At 52.2% G+C, this 27,073-nt stretch overlaps 1 protein-coding gene across 1 annotated transcript in view; it reads left to right on the forward strand.

The window, feature by feature from the left end:
• The first annotated feature begins 409 nt into the window (after window positions 1-409).
• The window catches only part of ABCA2 (ATP binding cassette subfamily A member 2), a 131,653-nt gene continuing 104,989 nt past the window's right edge, over window positions 410-27,073 (forward strand). The window contains 1 exon segment of the mRNA XM_043498611.1: window positions 410-672. Coding sequence (XP_043354546.1) covers window positions 607-672 — 66 coding nt within the window. The 5' untranslated portion in view covers window positions 410-606.

Consider the following 27,073-nt stretch of genomic DNA (forward strand, 5'->3'; position numbering starts at 1 on the left):
CCCGGGCCCAGAGGGGGGAAGGGACAGGCCGGGCTGTGGGTCCTGTACCGATGCCTGACCATTGTCTAGCTCGGGGCGGGGCCTGCGGCGGCCATCCCCGTGCCATCCGGCCCGCTCCGGCCGATGCTCCCTCAGCGGGCTCTGGGGCGCGCTCTCCCGGCGGCGCAGGGCGCCGCTTGCAGCGCGGTTCTAGCGCAGCGCGCCGGGGGTGGCCGGATCGAGCCCTGCTCCCGCTGAGGCTCCCGGCCCGGGGAGGGGGCTGCACGGACCCCCCCCCCCCGGCAGCAGCAGCAGCCGCAGGCTCGGTGCCGGCACTGCCAGGCTTCCACGGGGAGGGCCGGGGCTCTGCGGCTTTAAGAGGCAGGGCCCCGGCGCTGGCAGGGGGGGTGGGGCTCCCTGCGACGGAACTGAAGTCGCCGCAGACTAAGGGCTCGCCCCGCCAGCGCACCTCCACCTGCGGGGCTGCCGAGCGCCACCGGCCCGCCTCTGCGCGGCGAGCAACCTGCCCCCGAGCGGCGAGGCCTCGCCCGGCTGCCAGCGGGCTCCAGCGACTGACCCCGGCCGGCCCCGATCTCCGCCGCCAGCGGGCTCCCGGGCCGGGCCGACATGGGGTTCCTGCACCAGCTGCATCTCCTGCTCTGGAAGAACGCGACTCTCAAGCGCAGGAGCCCGGTAAGGCTGCGCGCTGGTTCCCTTGCGCTGGGGTGGAAGGTGCCACCTGGGCTGGGCGGCCTGCCGGGGCCCGGGGGTGCAAGAGGAATGAGCCCAGCTGCTCTTCGGGGGAGGGAGGTGAAAGGGCAGAGCCTTAGAAATCTGCCGCGGTGATGGGGGTGGAAAGCGCTGGCTGGCCTGCGAAAGGAGAGACCGGAGCGGGAGAGGTTGCTGCACGGAAGGGGGGAGAGCTGCCTGCTGCCTGCGAGATCCCCACTGCTCGCCGGTGGACGCCGTAGCTTGCTTGTCCCCGGCTAGCAGCAGCGGTGCAACGGGCCTCGGGCCTCTGAATGCCTTCCCGGCCGTGCCTGGAGATCCTGGGCTGGGCAATCTGCCCCCTTCCCCCGGTCAGCCTCCCAGCCCAGAGGCCGGGAGACCTCACGCCCTGCATGCCGTGAGATGGCAGCTGGGGATCTGCATTTGCTTTGCTGAACCCCCGTGTCTATTTAATGAGCTGCAGGAGGGTGAGGGGTCACTTCGGAGCCCCCCTCCCTGGGTCTGCAGGCGGCTCCTGTTTTTATTTCTCTTTCGCCTTTGAGCGTGAGGCTGCCCCCCCCCCCACCCCCAGGTGTGGGTCTAGGAAGATGCAATATCCCAGGCTCTGGCTATGTGAGGTGAATAATGGATGGGCTCTGGATGCAGAAATCTGGTGCTGTCTGGCTGTCTCTGTGCTGGGTGCACGCACAGATAGCCAGACTATATAAACCCAAGGAGTAACCAAGAGAGGCCGCTCCGAGTCCGTTGTGTGTGTGCACGCATGGGTGTTACTGTGTGCTTTGTCCTCCACATTTGTGTGCGGCAGCAACAATTGGGCCCCGTACCTGGGCAGCCTCACTGTGGGATAGGATCACCTGAGTTACCCAGGGGCCTTCTCCGGTAAGGGGCACCGTATGCTGGTGCCGGTTCAGAACATCTGGGATGGTTTCATGTTGGTGCCAAGGTCTACAGCTTTGTCATCCTCTCCCCCCTGCTCCCTGAAAGTAACTAAAATCCCAGGTTTGCCATGCTTCTGTCAAGCTCCATTTTCATTATCCCCCTGGATATGGCTGTTATGAGAGCACTATCACAAGCCATTTGTGTCCATGTGCTATAAATAGGTTTCCAAATCATATGTGGGTCAGCTGCATCTTTCCCCATTTGTTAATCTGGAGAGAGCTTTCCTGCTTTTGGGTGCTCGGGAGGCAACGCTGCAGGCTGAGAGAGATTTAAGGTGTATATAGGATATGCCCCTCCGTGAGCCTGACCCCTCTCTGGATACAGCCCTTGGGATCAATCTGTAAAAGGAGAATCAATTTGGTATCGAAGTATGAGGGGTCAGAGAAGAAGCACAAGAACGAAGAAGAAACCTGCCTTATAGTGACAGACTCCAGGAGCTCCATCTGTTTAGCTTAACAAAGAGAAGGTTAAGGGGTGACTTGATTACGGTCTGTACGGACCTACATGGGGAACAGACATTTAATACTGAGTTCTGCAGCCTACCAAAGAAAGGTGGAACACATTCTGATGTCTGCAAGTTGAAGCTAGACAAATTCAGACTGGAAATGAGATGTAAATTTTTAATGGTGAGAGTAATTACCCACTGGAACACTTTACCCAGGGTCCTGTTGGATTCTCCATCACTGACAAGACTGGTTAGAAAAACATCCCATCTGCTCTAGGGATTATTTTGGGGCAGGTCTCTGGCCTGTGTTGTACAGGAGATCAGGCTAGATGATTGCAATGGTCCCTTCTTGGAATCGGTGAGGCTATAATGATTCTTACTTACATTTAACTCATTCCCTTCCCCCACCCACTTCGGTCTGATTCATTGTTAAGAAATCCCTAGGCTGGCGAGTGCGGTTCATGGGCTGGGTTCATGGGCTGCGCAGAGTCTGCCGAGCGAGCTGCAAGGGCCATTGATTTAAAGAAGAATTAGGCGCAGGGTAATTAATGCAGAATGTGCTTGCGGGTTCCTGAGCAGAGGAAGTTTCTTCCTTGCTTATTTGGCTACAATCCTGGAGCTTCGCTGGGTGACCGGGCGAGTGAAGCCAGGTTAGGGGAAATAGCCCTTCCCAGGCCAGCGGCAGAAGCCCTCTCCTCGGACACATTTGAAAGCGCAGTGGACAAAGCATTGGGAACAGGCAATGCGTCGCTGGCGGGATTGGGAGGGGGGGCAGGTGACATGTCTAATTAGCCTCTGATTTGAGGGTTAGCAAGCAACTGCTTCAGAAATGTTGGGCTGCTATGTTTCCCCCTAGATCCTGCAACCGTTGCCGTCCATTCCATTGAAGTAATGGGGGAACTTGCATGAGTGAGTGGTTGCAGCATTGGGTCTTATGTCATCCTGGTATCTGGAGCATCTATGTCTCTGATCGTCCAGCTGGGACCTGCTTATGGAGGGAAAGATCAGGCAAGGCTGGGCAGAATTCTCTCTTTTATGCTCAAAGCTCTGCTCTCTCCAGGCCCACTAGCTTTATCCAGAGGTACCAGCACTGAGTCATCCTGTTGCATTACTAAGCAGTGCTGGCCAGTCATGCTAAGGAGCCAAGCCTTGTACTGTGGATTCCTGCCCCTAAGGAAAGGTGCATAGGAACCTCATGCTGAGGGGTTTGGAGGGTGAAGTGCGGAGCTGGTAAATGCTCAGGGCACTTTGGCTTTATCAGGTCTGACACGTGCCCTGGGTGCTCTCTTCCCCGAGAGTGACACGTGGCAAACTCAAATGGCTCCCGAACCACACTGACCACAGAAAGCTCTGTGATTAGTTCCTTAACAGCTGGGCAGTCACCAGGCTGAGTGGGCTGCATGCTGTGTGTGCTAGAAAGGAGGCTTTTTGCTTTCTCAACCCTCTTCACACCTGGCTCAGCTTCTCTGAAGAAGGGGCAAACAGCAGGGGGGTGTCTTCACAAAGCTGCTGTAGAAGCTGCCATTCTCCTGGCACTGGGACTGCCCTGCTCTCTGGAGCAGTGAATGTGGTGGATCCAGCTGCTATGAGAACGCAGAGCGCCCCCAGTACAGGAGTGTGGCAGCACCCCCTGGCTGAAAGTGGTTTCCATCATATACAGGGTTTGCAGTTTTAATGGCTCCCAGGACCCCCACTATGCAAATTGTTCCAAGCCACTGCCCCCCATAGCACTGTGTGTGGGCTACATACCTAGCTAGATGTGCCTCGGGGGCAATGTGGAGGGAGGGGAAACGGGGGGAATGCGCAAGGTATGCCTCTCAGTTGCTAAAGGAGGTCAATAAGCTGCCCAGGTGGGTTGTGCTGGCATGATGCGCCTTGGAGCAGTGAAGTGCTGCCGGGGGGATGCATGCCGAGCTAGAGTCTGCCCCCTCCTGCTGGACAGTGCCCTACTCCTCTGATACTGGTGAGGGTCCTGAGGAGCCGGGTGTTCAGCGCAAGGCTGGCAGGGTCTGACCAAGAAGTGGCACCTCCCTGCCCACCCAAAGAACGTGTGTGTGAACCTGGCAAGCAGTGGCCCAGATGGCAGCATGGCACGTGCCGCCTAGGAGTGCATGCCCTGCATGGGGACTTGCAGAGCATGCATCAGAGCAGCCACCCAAGCAGGTGCTGTGGGAGCCAGGGATCTATTTTGCAGCAGCATCAGTATGTGGGGGCGTCCCCTAGGCCCTGTCTCTGTGCAGCCTGTTTGGTTGGTGCCTGGCACCTCGTGAGCACCTCTCCTGCCACCCCTCACTCCTGCTGTGGGCTGGGCACTGCTCTCCCCTAGTGTGCACCTGGTTGTGACCTGTGTGCTTGCTGCCTGAGGCATTGCGGCTCAGTGTGGCCCAGGCTCCTTGCCTTGCATAACTGGACACACTTCCCCTCTGCACCAGTGTAATCTCTGTATTAGCTGGTACCTCACCCTAGGGCTGGGCTGATTGGGTCAGGTGCCAAGGTACACTGGACCAGGCTGGTCACAGCAGCTCTTCCCTGCTCCTCCTGTTTGCTAAATAGCTAGCAAGTCTGCCTGACCAGGCAAAAATGGAAACTGTGCCCTGCCAGGCAAAAATACACGTCTGAGTTGGGTTCCAGTCTCCCAGCTGTGCCCCAGATGTGGGCCAGGGGGCAGCTGAATAAGTGTAACTTCCCTCCTCTCCACAGTAGGGCCATCTCTCCTGTTTCCAGCTGGGGTAACCGCTTAGTGCTGCATGCACCTGTCCCTGCTGTGTGGGACTGGGTACAGGGCGATATCTCTGCCTTCTCCCAACCTTCCTGGAATCGTGGACAGGATGGTCTTTCACCTGCAGAGGTGCAGGAATGTGGTGGGTGGAAAAACCCAGCGAATAAAATATTGGCCTGGGAGTCAGAAGAGCTGGGTTGTATTCTGGTCTCTGCCGTTGACTTTCTCCATGACCTTGGGCAAGTCACTTCCCTGCTCTGTGCCTCAGTTTCCCCGTCCCCTCTGTATTGTGTATCTAGATTGTAAGCTTCTCTGGCAGGGACTGCCTCTTGTGTGTAGGTACAACACCTGGCACAATGGAGCCCTGAGCTCAGTTGGGGTCTAAATGTTGCTGTAATACAAATTATCAGCTGTGAACAATGTCTTGTGTTGAAGTCTAAGGCTGTTTTTCCTTAGGGGCTGAGCGTCTGCATTCCCCAGCCACTTTGAGGGCATTGGTGGGTGCTCAGCTCTTCTGAAAATCGGGCTGCTTGTCATTTGGCTCCCTCTGGAGAGGTCGGCTGGGGCAGGTGGCCCTGGGTACTGCACTGCACCGCACCACCAGGTAACAGGCTGCCTTGCCCCGGAGGGTGAGGCCAGGTTTGGATCAGAGTGAGCGGAGCAGCCGGAGAGTTGTACAAGAGAGTGATGATGAGCCAATCCCAGTTCTGCGGTGATGCAGCAAGTAAGGGCAGGGTGGCATCTCCACTGTCACTGAGCAAACGTTAGATGGGCGCCATGGGATGTCACTAATGCTTCACTAGTCACTTTCTGCATCCCTCTTCCCTTCCTTGCTCTTTGTTACCAAGATGTTTGTGACCTTGCTCCTCCTTCGCCAGCCCCATCCTCCTGCCCGATTCCCTCGGCAAAAGCCTAAGGTGGCGTCGCTGCTGTCAGCTACGGCATTGGGATGTGACGCCACCCGCATTAGGATCAGGCAGCAGGAGAATGGGGGGCTTCCTGGGAAAAGAAGAGGTGGGAGGCAGCAGTGACTTGGCAGGGAAAGCATGAGAGTCTTGTGGCATTTCGTTAAAGATTCCCTTGCAAAGGGCAATTGTGGGACTTTCCCTTTTGTGCCCTTTAGGGCACATGTCGAAGGGGTGGGGACTGGCTGTATATTTGACATTAGAAATTCGGGTCTTGTCTACCCTGCAAGAGTCTGTAGCTGACTGGAGATCCAGCCAAAGCATTCCCCGTCAACAGAACTACACTGAGATGCAGTTAAGATGGACAGTATGTCTCAGAATACGAATACAGACTAACACGGCTGCTACTCTGAAACCTAAAAGTATGTCTCAGGAAGTTCAAGGTCTATAATTACAACATCCCAGTAATGTTCTCTTCAAAACCAAGCATTTAAACCAGGGTATCAGATTTAAGGTTTCACTTCGTTCCAGATGTGTGAAGGTAAGAAATGCACATTGAAGGTACCCAAATAATATTCACTCTACCATGTTGTGGTGCCATGCCAGTATGGCTAAGGGATTTGAGTATTTGGAGTCCCAGATTATCATAGAATATCAGGGTTGGAAGGGACCTCAGGTGGTCATCTAGTCCAACCCCCTACTCAAAGCAGGACCAATCTCCAACTAAATCATCCCAGCCAGGGCTTTGTCAAGCCTGACCTTAAAAACCTCAAAGGAAGGAGATTCCACCACCTCCCTAGGTAACGCATTCCAGTGCTTCACCACTCTCCTAGTGAAAAAGTTTTTCCTAATATCCAACCTAAACCTCCCCCACTGCAACTTGAGACCATTAGATCACATTTTCTTTTTCTTTAAACAAACATTTGTTTCATGTTTTCTTCCTCCTTATTGCATCGCTGCAGGGCAGAGTTAAGGTTATTTGCATGCCTTTGCTGTGCATTTCTTACCTTTAACATGTTTGGATTTACATGTAATCTGAACCTTGAATTTCCTGGGTTTTTGTAATGCCTGGTTTTGGGAGAATTACAAGCTTGCCAGAGTTCCTTATAAAGCTCCAGGCAAGCCATTCTAGCCTTGAAAGTAAATGCTATATGTTTGGGGAAGAGGTGCTGGGTTTTTCATACAGAATAGGGAGATTGAATCATGGCATTAAGGGCACAGCATAATGCCATGAGAGCTGCCAAGGAAGTGCAACCCGAGTGGGGAGATGATTTTTTGTTCAGACTACTTGAAATTCTTCTTTAACTCAACCCTTGTGTGTATGTGTGTGGGATGGGGGGGAGGATGACGCTTGTTCTGTGAAGGATTATCCCCTCCTGCTGCTTGGCACAGGACGGAGCCCCCATGCCACATCCAGAGTCCTGTTTCTCTTGACCCTCCGACTGGGAAGGCCAGACTGTATTTGCAACATGTTTCTAAAGTTTAAAGAAAAGAGGGAAAAGCTGGGGAAGGGGAGGCAGGAGAGGACTTCATTTGTTAAAACCACCCCCAACAGGTTGTCCACACCTGCTCTCTCCACCGTTAGGGTGCAGAAATGGTCCCAAGTCCTTTCCAGATCCTCTCTCTGAGCTCTGTGCAGGATTGGGGCCCCAGCTGGGAGCCTCCAGTGAGAGACAACCCTTGCTGCTGAATGGAGGTGCTGGAGCTGTGACCCATGCTCCTAAGGGGGGGCTCTGAAAGATCAGGTTTAACTCTATGGACGCTAGCTCTGGGCTTTAAGAGTCCCTGGTGTTCTTTGACCCTGTGCAGTACAATGTACTTATCCCTCGGAGGGTGTGTATGAGGTTCAAATAGGGTGTCACCTAACACGCAGACTCCTGAGCTTCTCTCTACATACTGAACAGAGCAGGGGTTGGCAACCTATGGCACGTGTGCCAAAGACAGCAGGTGAGCCAATTTTTAATGGCACGCTGCTGTCTGCCAGGGACAGCAGTGTGCCATTAAAAATCCTGCCCAGCCCTGCCCGCTCTTCTCCGCCCACCACTCTCTCCTTGCAGGGCAGGCAAGCTTCCCCCTCCCCCCCCACCTCTCCCCCCAGCTGCAGGGTTCCTGCCCCTCCTCCACTACCTCCCTGCGGCAGATCAGCTGACGGCCCTTGCTAGGGAGGGGGAGAGGGAAAAGCAGAGCCCCAGCGGGCTCTCTGCTCCGGGGACGTTGGGGAAGGGGGTGGAATCGGCATATCCCCTCTGTTCACCTAGGCTGGGGTTGAGATCTAGGGGGCTGAGCGGGGCCTGCAGCCGGGACCCCGGCTGGCAAGGGGCCGGCAGCCAGAACCCCGGGCCGGCAGCCAGAACCCCAGACCGGCAGCGGTCTGAGCAGGGCCTGCAGCAGGGACCCTGGCTGGCAGGAGCCGGCGGACGGAACCCGAGACCGGCAGTGGGCTGAGCTGCTCAGCCCACTGCCGGTCTGGGGTCCCGGCTGCCGGCCCCTTGCCAGCCGGGGTCCCGGCTGCAGGCCCCGCTCAGCCCCCTGCCAGCCTAGGTGAACGGAACCCCACGCTGGAAGTGGGCCTGAGCGGGCCGGCGGTGTAAGATCAGCATTTTAATTTAATTTTAAATGAAGCTTCTTAAACATTTTGAAACCTTGTTTACGTACAACAATAGTTTTAGTTATAATATATAGACTTAGAGAGAGAGAGAGAGAGAGAGACCTTCTAAAAAACGTTAAAATGTAGTATTGGCACATGAAACCTTAAATTAAAGTGAATAAATGAAGACTCGGCACACCGCTTCTGAAAAGTTGCCAACCCCTGGTCTAGAGTCTCTGGGAGCAAGGCAGCCCACACCTGTTGCAGATTGGCACCATAATGCCTGTTACATAATGCAGAGCTAAATGCCTTCATTTGGTGAGGGTGATGCCACTCCCCTGGTCGAGGCTTTTGGGGGCAGCTGGTTTTGTTCCCTGTCTCTGTTCCCCCTCCCTGTTCAGCCAGCAGCAGCCTCACCTGTGTCTCTCTGTCTGTAGGGCAGCGGGCAGAGTGGGGAGACAGACCTGGGCTGGCGGCGCTGAAGCTAGCAGGCTAAAAACAGCAGCGTGGCTGTTGCTGCAGGGGTGGTGGCTCGGGTTAGCTACCCAAGAGCGCGTCTGGGGGTCGAGCGGGTTTGAGCTCAGGTGGTTAGTCCGAGCGCCTGCCACTGCGGCCTTGCTGGTATTTTGAGTGCACCAGCTCAAACAGAGCTAACGCTGAGAAGCAGCCTCCCACCTACCATGTAGTTCTCATCTTAATGTCGCTGTTGATGGCACAAAACGCTGCTTCTCTGCAGTGCCGGCCGTCTGGAGTGGCCTTCCTAGTTGTCAGGTGGGACTCTGGGGAAAGACCCTCAAACCTGGGTGACTAAAGTTAAGCATATTTAGGTGCCTGTGATGCTGAGCTTCCTTGGAGACATGGATGGTTGGCATCCTTGCAAATCAGGCCATTTCTCTGGGTCCCTAGATACAGGTGCCCAGGTCTGATTATCGTGACCTGCAACTCTGTGCCTCTGGTTCCCCATCTGTAACATGGGGATGAAGACCATGACCTGCTTCCCAGGGAGCTTGGCTTTCCTTCACTAGCAAGTCTTTGGTTTTCCCATGGAAGGCCCCCAGATACTTCGGTGAAGGGCATCATATGAAACCTCAAGATCGATAGGTAGAGGGGCAGTATGTTGCTGTCAGTTACCCAGGGAAGCCTGGACTTTTTTCAGTTTGTGGAGTGGATTGGGATAACCTGCGGCCAACATCCACGGATCTGCAAGGTTGTCTCTGGGCACCTCTGACTCATCCCCTCTCTCGCTTGCTGCGTTATCTGCCCTCTTTGGCTCAATCGCCCACTTCGTGACTACTGGGCAGACCTAGCCATGACTGGTGGGCGCCCTCACAGCAGCCCGATGTACGTGGTATTTCCTGGTGCTCTATAGACTGCCTGGGAGCTGAGGATGCAGGGCGAGGGGAGGGCAAAGCAGGCTGGTGCAGCAACGAAAGGGTTAAGAAAAATTTGGCTCCCTTGGGCGCATACATTTTTGGGGCATTGACTTTGCAATCTAAACCAAACGGGGAAATTGCAGGGGGGCAACTGCTGGCTTGCAAGACTCTCAAACACACTGTTCCTGGTGGCAAATGTATCCTGTTAAGAGGACATCTTGGAAATTGTAACTATGTCAGGCACAAAATGGAAATACAAGTAGCTTCTGTGATCGTGTCCCTGGAAGTAGCATGCAAACATTGACCTTTATTTCCCATGCTCTGGCCAGCATTTTCCAAAGGGCTCAGAGCACAGAATCAGGTTTCCCGAAGAACTGCGGGCATTGGGGCATCCCTCATGGGCACCAGAAGAAGGGGCTAGGTTTCTCAATCTGGCTCTGAGTTTGCACTGAGCACCTGTAAATCTGGCCCTGAGCAATCTTGAAAATGCCTGTGGCATGTTGATTTGTCACTGTTTGTTTCTGTGGAGTGGTTGGTCTCTGAAAAGTCCATTCTGAACCGAAAGGGGAGTAGAAACCCTTTATCTGGATAGTTTGTGCGACAAACGCAAGAGCGAAAGAATCGGGAGGAAAGGGTTTGAAGGCAGCTCTGCTGGCAACGGGAACGTCCCAGAATGAATCCATTTCAAAAAGTTGCACCTGTGCCTTTTAAATGCCGAATAGTGTTGCAAGATCAAAATACTTTGCTGCCGCTGTGACAAAGTGGACATTAATTCTGTAATATGTTGGAGTCCTGTTTTGGACCTCGGTTTCCCCAATATACTGCCTTGTTACCTAGTGAGTGGAAAGGGACAGTTTGCTCTCCGGGCAGGCTGAGACACGTAGGTGTGGGTGCACCTAGCAGCCTGGGCCTTAGTCTCCATGTCCAGGAAGCAGCTGAGAAGACAACCGCAAATCCAATTGCCAGGACATGGGCACCTAGCACCGAATGGCCGAGAGGAATGTGGACTTCCCTGCCTCTGCCTAGGAAAGCTGAACAACAATCTCCCAGGTTGAGATCAAAGCACTGGAAGGTTATGAGGAGGGGGATGGAAGAAGCCGGACTCTTGCATGGAGTCTGACCAAGGAGGTCAGATGGAGAGAGAGAGACAGAGCTTGAACCAAAGGGTTTGCTACAGCTTGGCTGTGCTCTGGACTGACCAGCATTGATGATGCTTTAACCTTCATTTCTCTAGACTCCCCTAAGAACTTCCCACACTGCGTTCCAGTTAACAAATAAACCCGGCTGTTCGGACAACGCTGTGTGAGGGTCCCTGCAAATGCTAGGCGAGGTGCATCAATTCCCAAAGAGTGGACAAGTCTCCATCGGGGCCGGTCTCAGTTGGACTCGCTGAATGGGGCTCACGGTGGGAAGCAGGGGTGCCGCAGGCCCAGAGTTCCGGTCTAAGGTGGCGGTGCGGCTGCATGGCACCATCTGAGGCACGTTGTGCCTATACTAAGAAAACCCTTGAAGAGCGAGGGCCCGAGGGGATCTGGCACGCTGAGGGGGTTCCTCCTGGAGACCCTTCCAAAACTGGGGCCATTGCACCAATCCTGGGGATCAGTGACAGCCTCCAACCAGTTCAAGTCAGAAAATTTATACCTGAAGGTAGCTGGAAGTGGGACTCCTCCACTTTGCAAGGCCCCTCGCCATCTGCAATAAGTCCCTTACTGAGCAGTGCACAGGGTGTTCAGTATCTTCTCTGAGACAGTGAGGGTAGTAGAGTTGATGTGCGTCAAGTTGGGTCAAACTAATCTACTTTGTGTGAGCCCTCCCTCCTGGCTGACAGGCCCACATGCAGGTTTAGAGGAAACCTCTGCCTGGCATTGCTGGGTTACTCAGAAAATGCTTCCGGTCATGGAGCATCCTGCCTGGATTGGCTCAGTCAGTGAATTCCTGACCCAGCAAACCAGGACTGGTACCCAGGAAGCTCCTTTGGATAGCAGGGTAAGTGGCCATGTTTGGAGATGGTCAAAATGTTTTCTATGGAACAGTTTTCTGTTCTATATTGCAGTTTAGCCAAAACCTAAAGATTTTGTGGGACTACATCAGTTTCTGTCAAAACTTGCATCAGAAAAATGTCTCCATCGGGTAAAAATGTATGTCATAAATATAAAGGGAAGGGTAAACACCTTTAAAATCCCTCCTGGCCAGAGGAAAAACCCTTTCACCTGTAAAGGGTTAAGAAGCTAGGATAACCTTGCTGGTACCTGACCACAATGACCAATGAGAAGACAAGATACTTTCAAAGCTGGAGGGGGGGGAGAAACAAAAGTTCGCTCTGTCTGTGTGGTGTTTTTGCCAGGAACAGAAAAGGACTGGAGTCTTAGAACTTAGTAAGTAATCTAGCTAGATATGCGTTAGATTTTGTTTTGTTTAAATGGCTGATAAAATAAGCTGTGCTGAATGGAATGTAGATTCCTGTTTTTGTGTCTTTTTGTAACTTAAGGTTTTGCCTAGAGGGATTTTTCTCTGTTTTGAATCTGATTACCCTGTAAGGTATTTACCATCTTGATTTTACAGAGATGATTCTTTTACTGTTCTCTTCAATTAAAATTCTTCTTTTAAGAACCTGATTGTTCTTAAGATCCAAGGGTTTGGGTCTGTGTTCACCTATGCAAATTGGTGAGGATTTTTATCAAGCCTTCCCCAGGAAAGGGGGTGTAGGGCTTGGGGAGGATTTTGGGCTGAAAGACGTTTCCAAAGGTGTGTTTTGTTTTTTTTTTTTCCACCAAATGCATCCGATGAAGTGAGCTGTAGCTCACGAAAGCTTATGCTCTAATAAATTTGTTAGTCTCTAAGGTGCCACAAGTACTCCTTTTCTGTTTCCAAATGGTCTCTTTCCCTGTTACATACTTGTTAGATGCTTGGTGGTGGCAGCAATAAAGTCCAAGGGCAAAAAGTAAAATAGTTTGTACCTTGGGGAAGTTTTAACCTAAACTCGTAAAAATAAGCTTAGGGGGTTTTTCATGCAGATCCCCACATCTGTACCCTAGAGTTCAGAGTGAAGAAGGAACCTTGACATGGTGGCAGAGCAGTGGGATTAACTTGAAATCATGTTGAGATCAATTTGAGGTGTTTTTTTTGTTTTGTTTTTTGTTTTTTTTTAAGAAGCACAGATTTTAAAAAGGAATTTTTTTTTTCCTTTAGGCTACTGGAAAGCAGGTTTTCGGCTGAAAGCAGTTAGTTTTTTTTTGTCTCTGCTTGGGGGCCAGAGCAGAGACAAAAGGAAATTGTCTTTTGTGAGCTGGAGTTTTCTCTACCTAAAGGCAGGGTAGTTAACCTCCTGCAGGGAAATTCACAAGTCTTCAGACCTGAAGGCTTTTTTTTTTTTTTTTTTTAAACCTAGGAGCAACTAGGGGGGTTTTCTGCCTATTTGCCTGGAGACAAAGGTGTTAGGGTTTTTTTTAAAGATTATTCTGTTGGCTGAAAGAAAAGGAGTACTTGTGGCACCTTAGACTAACGCATTTGTTAGTCTCTAAGGTGCCACAAGTACTCCTTTTCTTTTTGCAAATACAGACTAACACAGCTGCTACTCTGAAAATCTGTTGGCTGACAATCACTATCGGAGAACATAGGTATCCAGTTACAGCACAGCAAAATTTTACAAGCCAAGTTTTTTGTTTTGTTTTATTTCTAACTCTCGGGCGTAAAGTTAGTTAAAGAGAGGCAAACATGACAGAGCCCAAAACAGAAACAGCCAAAGAGGCTGCCCACAGGAGATCTATGGAGGCAAGGGAAAAAGAAATGAAGCATACACTGGAGATGGAGAAGGCAAAGGCTCAGCAGAATAGCAATCCTTCTCCATGTACCGCTTCCCATCCCAGGAAGTTCCCCACCTACAAGCGATGATACCGAGGCCTTCTTAGAAAACTTGGAAAGGGCCTGCCTTGGGTACAGTATTTCTACACACCAGTACATGGTAGAGCTGAGGCCACAGCTCAGTGGACCCTTAGCTGAGGTGGCGGCTGAGATGCCTAAGGAACACGTGAACAGTTATGAACTGTTTAAAACCAGGCGAGAGTCAGAATAGGGCTAACACCCCCGAGCGTCCCGTCGGCGGTTCAGAGCCCTAAGGTGGAAACCAGACGTGTCATTTTACCCAACATGCCTACCACATTGTGAAACATTGGGATGCCTGGATATCAGGAGCAAGGGTTAAATCTCCAGAAGATTTGCCCTTCCTAATGCAAATGGAGCAGTTTTTAGAGGGTGTTCCTGAGGAAAGATACATCCTAGATGGGAAGCCCAAAACTGTAATCAAGGCGGGGGAGATTGGAGCGAAAAGGGTGGAGGTGGCAGAAAAGTAAAAAACTGGTCGCAGTTGGAGCGGATACCAGAAGGGACAACCTCAGGCCACACCCTGCTACTGGGGGCAGCCCAAGGCCCCAACTACCCCCCAAGGAACCCTCTAGACACCTTATCTCACCACACCATTCTCCAGCAACCCAGCTCGCCCCAGTGACCTGTCAGCTGGATGACGTTTTAAATGTAACGAGCCGGGGCATGTAAAGGCCAACTGCCCCAAGAGCCCCAACAGATCACAGTTCATTGCACCGGAATCACACCAGAGGTCCTCAGGCCCAGATACCCTCGGAGTGGAAGGAAACTGTGAGTGTGGGCAGGAAGAAGGTCACCACGTGGAGGGACACCGGAGCACAAGTGTCAGCTATCCATGCTTCCTTAGTAGACCCCAATTTAATCGACCCAGAGATCCAAGTGACAATTCAACCCTTCAGGTCCAACTCTTTCAATTTTTCTACAGCCAAGTTGCCTGTCCAGTACAAGGGCTGGTCAGGAATGTGGACTTTTGTAGTCTATGATGATTATCCCATCCCCATGCTGTTGGGGAAAGACTTGACGAATTGTGTGAAGCTAGCCAAGAGGGTGGGAATGGTCACCCGCAGCCAGACTAAACCAGCCGTCATGCCTAGCGCTGTTCTGGAAACTTCTACCAGGACCTGGTCAGAGGTGATGGACCCGGACCCCAGGCCAATGTCTGCAACAGCAGTAGTGGATCCAGTCCCAGAGACCCAGACAGAGCCAGTCCCGGAACCGGCAGAACAATCAGCACCAGACCCATTGCCAGCACTGAATCCAGTACTTGCAACCCCAAACCCAGAGGGCCCCACTGAACCTGAACCGGCAGCAGCCGTTAACCCTACACCAAAGGCTCAGCCGGAGTCTGAACCCCAACATAGTGCACCAGCGGAGAGCGGTTCACAGTCAACAGAAACAGCCCCATCCCCTACATCGCTTCCAGAGGGACCAAGCCTAGGTTTACGATCCAATGAGGAACTGATGTCTCCAGCATCAAAGGAACAGTTCCAGACCGAACAGGAAGCAGATGAAAGCCTCCAGAGAGCTTGGACAGTGGCACGGAGCAACTCTCGGCTCTTCTAATTGATCCAGGCTTGTTGTAGAAAGAGGACTTTTATACAAGGAAACTCTTTCTAGTGGACATCAGGAAGACGGGTATCCTCGGAGACAGTTGGTAGTTCCAACTAAATACCGGGTAAAGCTCTTGAGCTTGGCCCACGATCATCCTAGTGGCCATGCTGGGGTGAACAGAACCAAAGACCATTTGGGGAGGCCATTACACTGGGAGGGAATGGGCAAGGATGTTTCTACCTATGTCTGGTCTTCAGAGGTGTGCCAAAGAGTGGGAAAATCCCAAGACCAGGTCAAAGCCCCTCTCCAGCCACTCCCCATCATTGAAGTTCCATTTCAGCGAGTAGCTGTGGATATTCTGGGTCCTTTTCCAAAAAGGACACCCAGAGGAAAGCAGTACATACTGACTTTCATCGATTTTGCCATCTGCTGGCCAGAAGCAGTAGCTCTAAGCAACACCAGGGCTAAAAGTGTGTGCCAGGCACTAGCAGACATTTTTGCCAGGGTAGGTTGGCCCTCTGACATCCTTACAGATGCAGGAACTAATTTCCTGGCAGGAACTATGGAACGCCTTTGGGAAGCTCATAGATTCATAGATATTAAGGTCAGAAGGGCTGGGGTGAATCACTTGGTTGCCACCCCTTATCAAACAAATGGCCTGGTGGAGAAATTTAATGGGTCTTTGGGAGCCATGATGCGGAAATTCGTAAATGAGCACTCCAATGATTGGGACCTAGTGTTGCAGGAATTGCTCTTTGCCTACAGAGCTGTACCACATCCCAGTTTAGGGTTTTCACCATTTGAACTTGTATATGGCTGCGAGGTTAAGGGGCCATTACAGTTGGTGAAGCAGCAATGGGAGGGGTTTACACCTTCTCCAGGAAGTAACATTCTGTACTTTTTAACCAACCTACAAAACACCCTCTGAATTTCTTTAGCCCTTGCTAAAGAAAACTTAAAGGATGCTCAAAAAGAGCAAAAAGCCTGGTATGATAAACATGCTAGAGAGTGTTCCTTCAAAGTAGGGGACCAGATCATGGTCTTAAAGGTGCTTCAGGCCCATAAAATGGAAGCGTTGTGGGAAGGGCCATTCATGGTCCAGGAGCGCCTGGGAGCTGTTAATTATCTCATAGCATTCCCCACCTCCAATCAAAAGCCTAAAGTGTACCATATTAATTCTCTAAAGCCCTTTTATTCCAGAGAATTAAAGATTTGTCAGTTTACAGCCCAGGGAGGAGATGACGTTGTGTGGCCTGAAGGTGTCTACTATGAAGGGAAAAGTGATGGTGGGGTGGAAGAGGTGAACCTCTCCATGACCCTCGGGTGTATGCAGCGACAGCAGATCAAGGAGCTGTGCACTAGTTACGTGCCGACGTTCTCAGCCATTCCAGGACTGACTGAACGGGCATACCACTCCATTGACACAGGTAATGCTCACCCAATTAAAGTCCAACCTTATTGGGTGTCTCCTCAAGCTAAAACTGCTATAGAATGGGAGATCCAGGATATGTTACAGATGGGTGTAATCCGCTCCTCTGGCAGTGCATGGGCATCTCCAGTGGCTCTAGTTCCCAAACCAGATGGGGAGATACGTTTTTGCATGGACTATCATAAGCTAAATGCTGTAACTCGCCCAGATAACTATCCAATGCCACGCACAGATGAACTATTGGAGAAACTGGGGTGGGCCCAGTTCTTCTCTACCTTGGACTTAACCAAGGGGTACTGGCAGGTACTGCTAGATGAATCTGCCAAGGAAAAGTCAGCCTTCACCATCCATGTTGGGCTGTATGAATTTAATGTACTCCCTTTCGGGCTGCGGAATGCACCCGCCACCTTCCAAAGACTTGTAGATGGTCTCCTAGCGGGATTAGGAGAATATGCAGTCACCTATCTTGACGATGTGGCCATATTTTCGGATTCCTGGGCAGAACACCTGGAACATCTACAAAAAGTCTTCGAGCACATAAGGAAGGCAGGACTAACTGTTAAGGCTAAGAAGTGTCAAATAGGCCTAAACAGAGTGACCCACCTTGGACACCAGGTGGGTCAAGGAACTAGTGGATGCTATCCAAAAATGCTGTCCCAAAGTCAAAGAAACAGGTCCAATCCTTCTTAGGCTTGGCCGGTTATTACAGGCGATTTGTACCGCAATACTCCAAATCGCTGCCCCACTGACAGACCTAACCAAAAAGAAACAGCCAAATGCCATTCAGTGGACCGAAGAGTGTCAGAAGGTCTTTAACCAGCTTAAAGCAACACTCATGTCTGACTCTGTGCTAAGGGCTCCAGACTTTGACAAACTGTTCCTAGTAACCAGAGATGCGTCCGAGCGTGGTGTGGGAGCAGTTTTAATGCAGGAAGGACCGGATCAAGAATTCCATCCTGTAGTGTTTCTCAGCAAGAAGCTGTTTGAGAGGGAAAGCAACTGGTCAGTCAGTGAAAAAGAATGTTACGCCATTGTTTACGCTCTGTAAAAGCTACGCCCATATGTTTGGAGATGGCATTTCCACCTGCGAACTGACCATGCTGCGCTACAGTGGCTTCATACCGCCACGGGAAATAACAAAAAAAAAACCTTATTCGGTGGAGTTTAGCTCTCCAAGATTTTGATTTCGACATCCAAGACATCTCAGGAGCTTCTAACAAAGTGACTGATGCACTCTTCCATGAAAGTTTCCCAGAATCAACTGGTTAAAATCGTCCTTGAAATGTGGAAAATATTGTTGGTCGGTTTCAGAGTAGCAGCTGTGTTGGTCTGTATTCGCAAAAAGAAAAGGAGTACTTGTGGCATCTTAGACTAACAAATTTATTTGAGCATAAGCTTTCGTGAGCTACAGCTCACTTCAGGCTTATGCTCAAATAAATTTGTTAGTCTCTAAGGTGCCACAAGTGCTCCTTTTTCTTTTTGCATATACTTGGTAGTATATTTAGAGATGCATGTGTCTTATTAACTCTGTTTTCTCCTAGAGCTCCAGGAAGAAGTCCCAGCCAGTGTTCCACCCTATCTGTGATTTGGGGGGCGTGTCATAAATATAAAGGGAAGGATAAACACCTTTAAAATCCCTCCTGGCCAGAGGAAAAACCCTTTCACCTGTAAAGGGTTAAGAAGCTAGGATAACCTTGCTGGTACCTGACCACAATGACCAATGAGAAGACAAGATACTTTCAAAGCTGGAGGGGGGGGGAGAAACAAAAGTTCGCTCTGTCTGTGTGGTGTTTTTGCCAGGAACAGAAAAGGACTGGAGTCTTAGAACTTAGTAAGTAATCTAGCTAGATATGTGTTAGATCCTGTTTTGTTTAAATGGCTGATAAAATAAGATGTGCTGAATGGAATGTAGATTCCTGTTTTTGTCTTTTTGTAACTTAAGGTTTTGCCTAGAGGGATTTTTCTCTGTTTTGAATCTGATTACCCTGTAAGGTATTTACCATCCTAATTTTACAGAGGTGATTCTTTTACTGTTTTCTTCAATTAAAATTCTTCTTTTAAGAACCTGATTGCTTTTTCGTTGTTCTTAAGATCCAAGGGTTTGGGTCTGTGTTCGCTTATGCAAATTGGTGAGGATTTTTATCAAGCCTTCCCCAGGAAAGGGGGTGTAGAGTTTGGGGAGGATTTTGGGGTGAAAGACGTTTCCAAGCGGGCTCTTTCCTTGTTATATATTTGTTAGACACTTGATGGTGGCAGCAATAAAGTCCAAGGGCAAAAGGTAAAATAATTTGTACCTTAGGGAAGTTTTAACCTAAACTCGTAAAAATAAGCTTAGGGGGTTTTTCATGCAGATCCCCACATCTGTACCCTAGAGTTCAGAGTGGGGGAAGGAACCTTGACAATGTATCACTTTGATAAATTCAGCTTGTTTGCTTAGATTCTTAAAATAGCTTAATCTATTTTCATATTATGTATATAAAATATGGACTTAGTAAGATTTCATTTTGATAACATCCGAACAGAATACAAAATCTGACTCGAAATGGTTTGGAATTCTTGAGCTGCAGGAAATGTGGCAATCTTGGTTCCAAATTGGAACGAAAACAAATTTTGAGATGTCGGAATTTTCCAGGGAATGAAACTTCGTTTCCCAACCGCTCTGTCTCCTTGCCAAAGTGGGGAGTTCCTATGTGGTCACTTAAAGGCTAGCAACAGCAGTAGGCAATGAAGGTGGCACGGGGGGGAGCCACCTGTTCATGTCACTGGACTTCCTGGTTTGGTCTGTGCAGCAAATCGGGTCTTTCATTCTGCTTCTCTGCAGCCAGGCTTGGCTTCTGCTGCCGGGGACTCAGGACACCTGGGTTCTATTTCCGGCTCTGCCACTGACCTCCTGCGGGACCTTGGAAAAAATCACGCCCCCTCTCTGTGCCTTGGTGTCCCCTCCCAGCCTTTGTCTTGTCTAGGGGCAGAGACCCCCCTCGCTCTCTGTACAACACTTAGCGCCATGGGGCTTCTTGGTGTGAACCCTAACACTGGAGCCAGTGGGACTGGAGGCCTTGGCTTCAGAGTGGTAGGATTGGGTCCTAAAGGCAGTTCTGCTGCCTGTAGCTTTTTAGTCATGAAGGCAGGTGGCCGTAACTCAGTTCACCCCCCTCTAGAACAGCGAGAGAACTGAGCCTTGTGGTGCAATGGAGAAGCTCACCAGCCAGCTGAGGCTCTTCTCCTGCATGCACAGTGGGCGTTTGATCTGCGAGTGGTCTGGTAATTCCTTTCCAAAGAGGTCAGCGTTTCCAACAGGGTACAGCAGACAAGTGGTTGCTCCAGCTCCCACCTGACCTAACATTCAGGTCTCTGCACGCAGTCCCGGATGTCACAGAGCAATTGGAGCCAAAAGTGAGTGGAACAAGCCTGGGAATTCCACCATCCCATCTGATGTCAATTCCCCTTTCAAGCCAGCATTAATACTGGGCCAGCCTGGAACAAGAGTGGACTGATTATTATTCATTAGTGCTAAAGTAGCCCTGAGGTAGCTTCGGATGAGGATCAGAGCCCCACTGAGCTGGGTGTTGTACTAACAAGAGGGAAGACCGACCCTAGTTTAGAAAATTCCCACTCTAAGTACAAAATAGTGTCCCACTCGTAGGCCAGACGGAACCACTGTATCTGACCCCCTGTATATCCCCTGCCACTAAACCCACCCAGTGACCCTTGCAGTGAGCCCAGCCAATGGCTGACTTCCCTTTCCCATACCTTGGCAGCCATTTGTGATTGACCCATGGCCGGAGCAGCCAGAAGCCTGGAGGGCCCTTGTATCAGGTCACAGTAACACAGGAGGTGTGTCTCCCTTTCAAAGGGTAGTGTGAACTCCTCCAACCCGGCACACACCCTGGGAGGAAGGGATTGGGGTTAGGATGGGGGAAACTGAGGCACTGAGGTGCAGCAGCTTGCTTCAGGCCACAGTGCAGAGTTGTGATGAGGGTTGGGAGTCCTGGGCTTGTTCTGCTCTAGGACTTGCCCTTCTGAAACACTGAGGGTGACAGCTGCCTAGCCTCCCGGAGCGCTCTCTGTAATGCCCCATCTCTCTCGGGGCAGTGCGCAGGATGGGATTCCTCCTCCCTTCCGCCTGTGGCTGTGAAGTGTGGACTGGATTTGAAGAGCCTCCGTTGCTCTCCTTGGGGGTGGGGGAGGTGCAACTCTTCCTCCTCCCTAAGACTGGCTCGCTCTTGCCGTCGCCCACCTGGGTGGGCGGTGGTGTCACTCTGTTGTTTGCCCCAGCCCAGCAGTTGGGGAAATGGACTAGAGGTGGCTGGAACAAGGGGTGCTGAGGAGCTGCCGCACCCCTGGCTTGACGTGGCTTCCATCACGTACAGGGTTTCCAATTTGGTTCAATGGCTCTCAGCACCCCCCACGGTACAAATTGTTCCAGCGCCCCTGGAATGGCCCTAGGATTGCTGTGGGTCTGCTCAGGTGCCTGTCAGTCTGGAAGCTCCAAGCCTGCTTTGGTGCAGGACTGCTCCTGGGCTGCCCTGAAGTGCCAGCATGTTTAGATTTCAGGGGAAATGCTCCTTTCAGATGGAGCAGGGGGCACTGGGCTTCCAGACCCTTAGCAAGGGCCTGCTTCCCTTTGATCCAAGCCTGCGTCTGCCTCCCAGCAAAGGCAGACTAGGTGGGACTTCCTCTGGCGCTGTCCCCTTCCTGCCCAGAGGGGTGGGGAGCTGCACGCTGGCTGCCTGACTGAGTGTTGGAAGTTGGGCCTGGCCATGCTGGCTGGGCCAACAGAGCAGATTCTTTGCCCCTCCTTAGAGCACTACTTGGGCTTGACTAGCTCATTGGCTAGAGAAGGGAGTTGTGGGATTAGGGATTTATTAATGCATTGCATTACAGTAGCACCGAGGTGTCGTGGCCTAGGCCCGCACAGTGCTAGGTGCTGCACCGACACGGACCATTCAGACGGTCCCTGCACCGCGGAGCAGGGATCATTGATCTTGGTCAGTAAATATTGATATTCGCTCGGTTGAAATCCTTAAGTCCTGAGATGAAAACTGAGGCACAGAGGGGTAAGGTGACTTGCTCAAGGCCACCCAGCAAGTGAGTGGCAGAGGCTGGGAATGGAATCCAGGAGTCCTGCTCTAAGCACAAAGCCTCTGGTGTGTAAGGGAATGAGTTCCACTCCCACCACAGCTTCATGGAACTGGAAGGCCAACTGCCTCCCCTCCACCCCCCTTCTCCCTCCTTCCAGTGTTTCTCTTCTCCCCCATCCCTGTCAGGGAGTATGTGTTTTTCCATTTCCTGGCTTCCAGGATTGACGCCCTGCTGTCTCAAACTGCCCATGGCCTGCATCCCTTTGCTCTGCACACCCCTGTCTTGCCAGGGGCAGCACTTCCATTTTAGCGGGTGTGGTGGCCTGTCTGGAGATGGGGAGAGGCAGCAGGGACTGGGCACCCATGCAGCATGCGCTGGAACAAGTTTGGTAGGAGCAGCTGGGTGGGAGAGGAGCAAGCTAATTTCACGCTAACCCCCAGGGGCATCGGACGGTTCAAGGGGGTGTAGGGCAGGCTGCTCTGGGGCTGTGAGCATGCGTTAGAGCTGCCATGGGATTTGGATAATGGGATGTACCAGAGTCGGCTCTCCCTGCTGGTGGCATGAACCTAGGGCTTTATTTCAGCAGGCCACAGCAAAGAGTACTTAATGCGGCATCCCTTTCCAGGCTGCCATCCCCGGACATCTCCCCTGCGGCTACTTTGGCCCAGTGGGTGATTAAAAGTCCTACACAAAGCCTCTAAGCTGGCCGAGGGCTTGGGGTTTAAAGGAGAAGCTGTTGAGCTCCCGAGCCTTGCCTTCTCGGGGCATCAGAACTGAGCACTGTCTCTCTCACCTGCTCCCCCTTCCAGCCTGCAGCAAATCAGTCATGGCCATGCTCCTGGGTGATGGGAGTGGTGGATGCATACGGCTGCACGTGGGCAAGTCTGTGGCATTTGCTAGGATGTATGTGGCAGGGTTTGTGCAGTGCATTTCTTTTAAGTGCTGTCGCTGCATGTTAAGCCAGAAGAGTCCAAGATGTGCAGTGGTCACTCGTGGCGCCCAGCCTGCAGGTACCTGCCTGTCGGTGCAGTCCTGCGTGTGCGTGCAGCTGTGAGTCAGTGGTTTCCAGAATGTGACCCTTTCAGATCACCAGCATGGGGAGGAGGGTGCTGTATAGTCTGGACAATGGGTCCCCCTTCCTCTTGCTGTCTGCTGTGGGGATGAGTCTTCCTGGGCAGCCCACAGAACATGTAATGGGTCAGTGGGGTGTGAAGAGCACTGCCCTTTGTGCCTGCAAGCTTTGCCTCCTTGTTTCCATGTGCTGCCCCATTTGTCCGTGTCCGACTGTCTCTTGGCTTACTAGATTGTCGGCATGTTGGGGGCAGGGAATGTCTCTGCTCTGGCTGTACAGTGCCTAGCGTAATGGGGTCCTGGTCCAGGACAGAGGCTGCCAGGCTACAATACAAATGATGGAGAATGTGAATCTGTCCCCAATCTCTGGAAGGTGGTGGGTGTCTGGCAGGGTGGGAAGAGAAGAGGGCCGGGGGGAGAGATGGGTTGATCTTTGTGCTGTTCAGCTTCTAAGTAACTTCCCCTTAAAAAATTGAAGGACCCTCTCCATCTTCCCCAAACCGTATCCTCATGTATTGTGGTAGGGTCCAGTTGTGCTAGGCACTGCACGCACCTAGCAGAGACACAGTCTCCACCCCAGAGAGCTGGTGATCTCAGTAGGGTGACAGTCAGTGGGTGGATTGGGAGCACACGGGACCATTGAGGACTGGCTGGAGTGTAAGAAGCAGTGATCACAAACTTCCCACCAGGTCCCAGCTCCTCCCCTCTGTGCAACAAGCACCGCAGCTCACCCCCCAGGCCGGCGAGCACTGTGAGCAACAGCGATGGGCAGCGGGAAGTGGAAGCCGCCAGCCCTTTCCCAAATGTGTAAGCCACGGTGAATGTCCAGTGGTGCTGACCCCTGCGATGTTATGGCAAATCTCCAGCTATTTGGTGGGTGTTTTTTTTGGCCTTAAAACCCCAGCTGCTGGAGTCATATGAATACAGACAAAAATTTTAAATTGATTTCTAGCCCTTGTGGTTATGAAGAAAAGCTGGAAAACAGGGCCCCTAAAGGCTCAAAATCCAGAAGGTGAAGAAATAGAACCCATGTTGGTTTTAAGCCACGTTTCTGATTTTGGGGTGCAGACTACCAATTTTGGAATGTTTTGGGACGATCATGTTAAATATCCCTGGGACATGTGGGGGAGGGTGGTGCAGGTATCTCCAGACGGGCGGGGTTATGTAGCGGCCAAGCATAGCAGTGGAAGCAGGGAGGGCAGCACTGCTCTCCCTGCTCAGCAGGCATGGTGGGGCCTCCTCGTGCCCAGCTCCCTGCTGTGTTCCTTGCAGAGCTATGGCAGCCAGTACAGCTGGGATGTAAAGGGGGAATGGCGGTGGGAAGTGAGTGGAAGTGACGGAGCAAACCGAGTAACTTATGCGGGGGGATGTAGCCGGAGAAGCAGCCCAACTCCCGTAGGGCAATAGTCCCCCAGGTTAGAGGGCTGCATCTCCTACTGGCTTGGATGGGAGTTGTTCCTGTTGATGCTCGGGGCTGGATTTGGGCCTTGCAAAACAGCAAATGGGGGTCAAGGCACTCTGATTGAGCTGCAGCCCAGAGGACGTCCAATTCAGTGACCCTTGGAATTACAAATAATGATTAGTAGAAGACTCATGGTTTGGTAGCACCTCGGAGCTCCAGTCCTGCCCAGGACCCCATTGTGTTAGGTGCTGTACAAACACAGAACAAGGAGATTGACCTCCCAGCCAAGGCTTTAGGGCATGATGGCAAAGTAGCTCCTAGGGGATGGGCAAGTGTAAGCAAATCTAGCAGGGCAGTGCAGACAAGGCTGTTAGCTGGCTCCTGGCACTCTGGGTTATGTAAGGAGGAGGTGGGATGGGGTGGGTGGATAAACCTGCAGCCTCTGTATGCTGGTTTCCTGACAGCCTCCATGATCTATAGCCCCAAATCCTTTGGGTTTAGAGCAAAGATGGGTGCTAACCTGGCTTCCTAGGGCTTGCCGCGCTCACCCCCATTGCCGAGGTGCTAATGCAAGGGATGACTTCATGGCGATGCAGGTGTCCTGCAATAACTTGAGAATCTAATCCACAGCCCTCCAGAGCTGGGTTGTGGGTCACTGCCATGCAGGTGGGTGTGTGGGGTGCTAGCAGCCACCAGGTCTGGCCCCCTCCACGGTGTAGACAGGAATCTAAAGATAGGAGCATTTGGTGCAAGTTCTTGTGTTGGTTGCTTTCCATTGACTTACTCGTGACTTTCTAACACCCTCCCCCGTCATTTGGGTTCTCCAGGCATCGCCTGCTGTGTGACCTTTCCGGGAGGCAGAGGCGGTGGAAGGCGGGTCTCCTGGTCTGAAGTGCAGGTTGACAGGTCTCCTTGGACCCAGGCTGTGGGCAGCTGGGGGGCCTGGGCAAGCCTGGTGATTGGTCCCCTGCCCTGTCGCTCCTCCGAAAGGCTACACCCACTGCATTCATTGGGAGACGGGTTACATCCACCAGCATCCCAGGCCTGGCATTCGGCGGAGGGGCTGGGACAGGAGCAAGGAGCAGCTGTGGGTTGAGTTGTGTGGCTCCAGGGCACTCTAGGGTTTCACAGAGGATGGAAGCTGTGAGCGAATGCCAGTGTCTCATTCCTCTCATGCTGGCCTTGCCCTTAGCTGAACCAGGCACAGCTATGCTGGTCCCCGGGGCTGCTTGGCACCGAATGTAACCTGGGACCGTGTCACTCCCTTAACTGCAAGTGTGCTCAGCTGTTGGCAGTGCCCTGCTGTGCAGTGAAGTTGTGCAGGGCGCTCAGGTATCCTGTGCAGGCTCAGATATGGGAGCAGCTGCCCCCTGGGATCCTTCCCCCGGAAGAGTTGCTCTGTTAAACTCTGTGCCGCTCGCAGCTGGGCAGAGGGGCAAATGAGTTTATCTTGTGTTGGTGCGTGGGCCAGGGCCCTCTGCAGAAGTGTCCTCATTGGCTGTTAGGTTAGGGCGTGATCCAAAGCCCATAGCAATGAACGGAAATGCTCCCATTGACTTCAGAGGGCATTGCCTCCGACCCCAGTCCCTAGGGCTGGATAGGAGGCAGTATGGTGCAGTGGATAGAACACTGGACTGGGGCTCAGGGGGCCTGGCTTCTATTCCCATCTCTGCCCCTGGCCTGCCTGAGCAAGTCACTTCATTATGGTGTGCCTCAGTTTCCCTATCTGTACAGTGGGAAGCGTGAGACTGCGCTGCTTTGTAAAGTGCTCAGAGATCTAGGGATGAAAAGCATGAACAGAAGCTAGAGGTGGTTGGTTGGTTGTGCTTGGGTGTGCATGTCCTCCTTAAAAGTCCAGCGCTGGCTCCCTTCGGGGTGGGAAGGTGCATGCATTGGGAGGGGGTGTTGAACCAGTTGTCTGTAGCCTGTCCTGAAAGGAGTAACAGGGTCCCCCCTAGTCTTACCGCATCTCACCCAAGTGCCCCCTGCCCTGTCCTGCCCTGGATGTGGGTTCATCCCTGCTGTAATACCGAGTCACTTCCTTGGGCTGCTCTAAAGAGGTGGATTTTCCAGCCCAGAATCTGGCCCCACCCTCTGCTTCAGGGTATCTGCAGCTTTTTATTCCCTCTCATAGAAGTGGGCATGTGGTGGTAGTGTGATGAGCGTGTTGGTTCTCAGATTGGAGGATGCTGCTTTGTTTGCTTTTGTCGGACTTGGGGGATCATGGGCCCTGCCAATCCCCACCTGTATCCCCTCAGTTAGCCCTGCTCTTTGTGTAACTCAGCCCAGCAGCGGACATGGGGGGCTAATGCGCTGGCCTTTTGCCTCTTCAGCACTGTCTGGTGGGGTCTCCAGTGAAATAATCCAGTGAGCCCCAGCCTTGTCCGGTGGGGTCTGAGCTGCAATGTTTGGTTGATCTCTCCTCCAGCACATGCCCCCCCCCCATGGACCGTGCGTCCCTCGAGGGCCCCTGTGCCTTTGTGCCGTGCCAGCCCTCTAACTAGTGTGTGCTCCAGGGCAGAGCTGTTCTTGGGAACCGGGCGCTGGTGTTTGGCTGATATTTCTGCCAAAAGATTTGCCTGCATGCCGTTTTGTGCCCACCCCTGCCCCAGGACTGGTGTGGGTATAATAGAAATTAACCAGTTGCATGAACAAAATACACAGACTCCATGTCGCCGGTGTCTTCTCCAATAGGAAACTGACCTGCAAGGCCCTGAAACCTACCACTGTGCAGCAGAGGGGTGCCCATGTTTGTGACAGAGTCCTTTTATCTACCCTCCGTTCTCCCCGAGGGCGGGTCCGTATCCTTCTCATTCAACATGTTTATTGCAGCCTCTGCTTGGGGCCCCTACTGCTGGGTGTGGAGCTGACGGGGAATCAGAGACAGCCCCTGCCCCCAAAGAGCTCGTGCATGCAGGAAAGCCTAGCCCAGCTCTCGCAGAGCCAGCTGCCTTCGGCTGTCTTCTCGCCTGTGTCACTAAGC

Source organism: Dermochelys coriacea, chromosome 16 (genome assembly GCF_009764565.3).
Source record: "Dermochelys coriacea isolate rDerCor1 chromosome 16, rDerCor1.pri.v4, whole genome shotgun sequence".
Classification (NCBI taxonomy): domain Eukaryota; kingdom Metazoa; phylum Chordata; order Testudines; family Dermochelyidae; genus Dermochelys; species Dermochelys coriacea.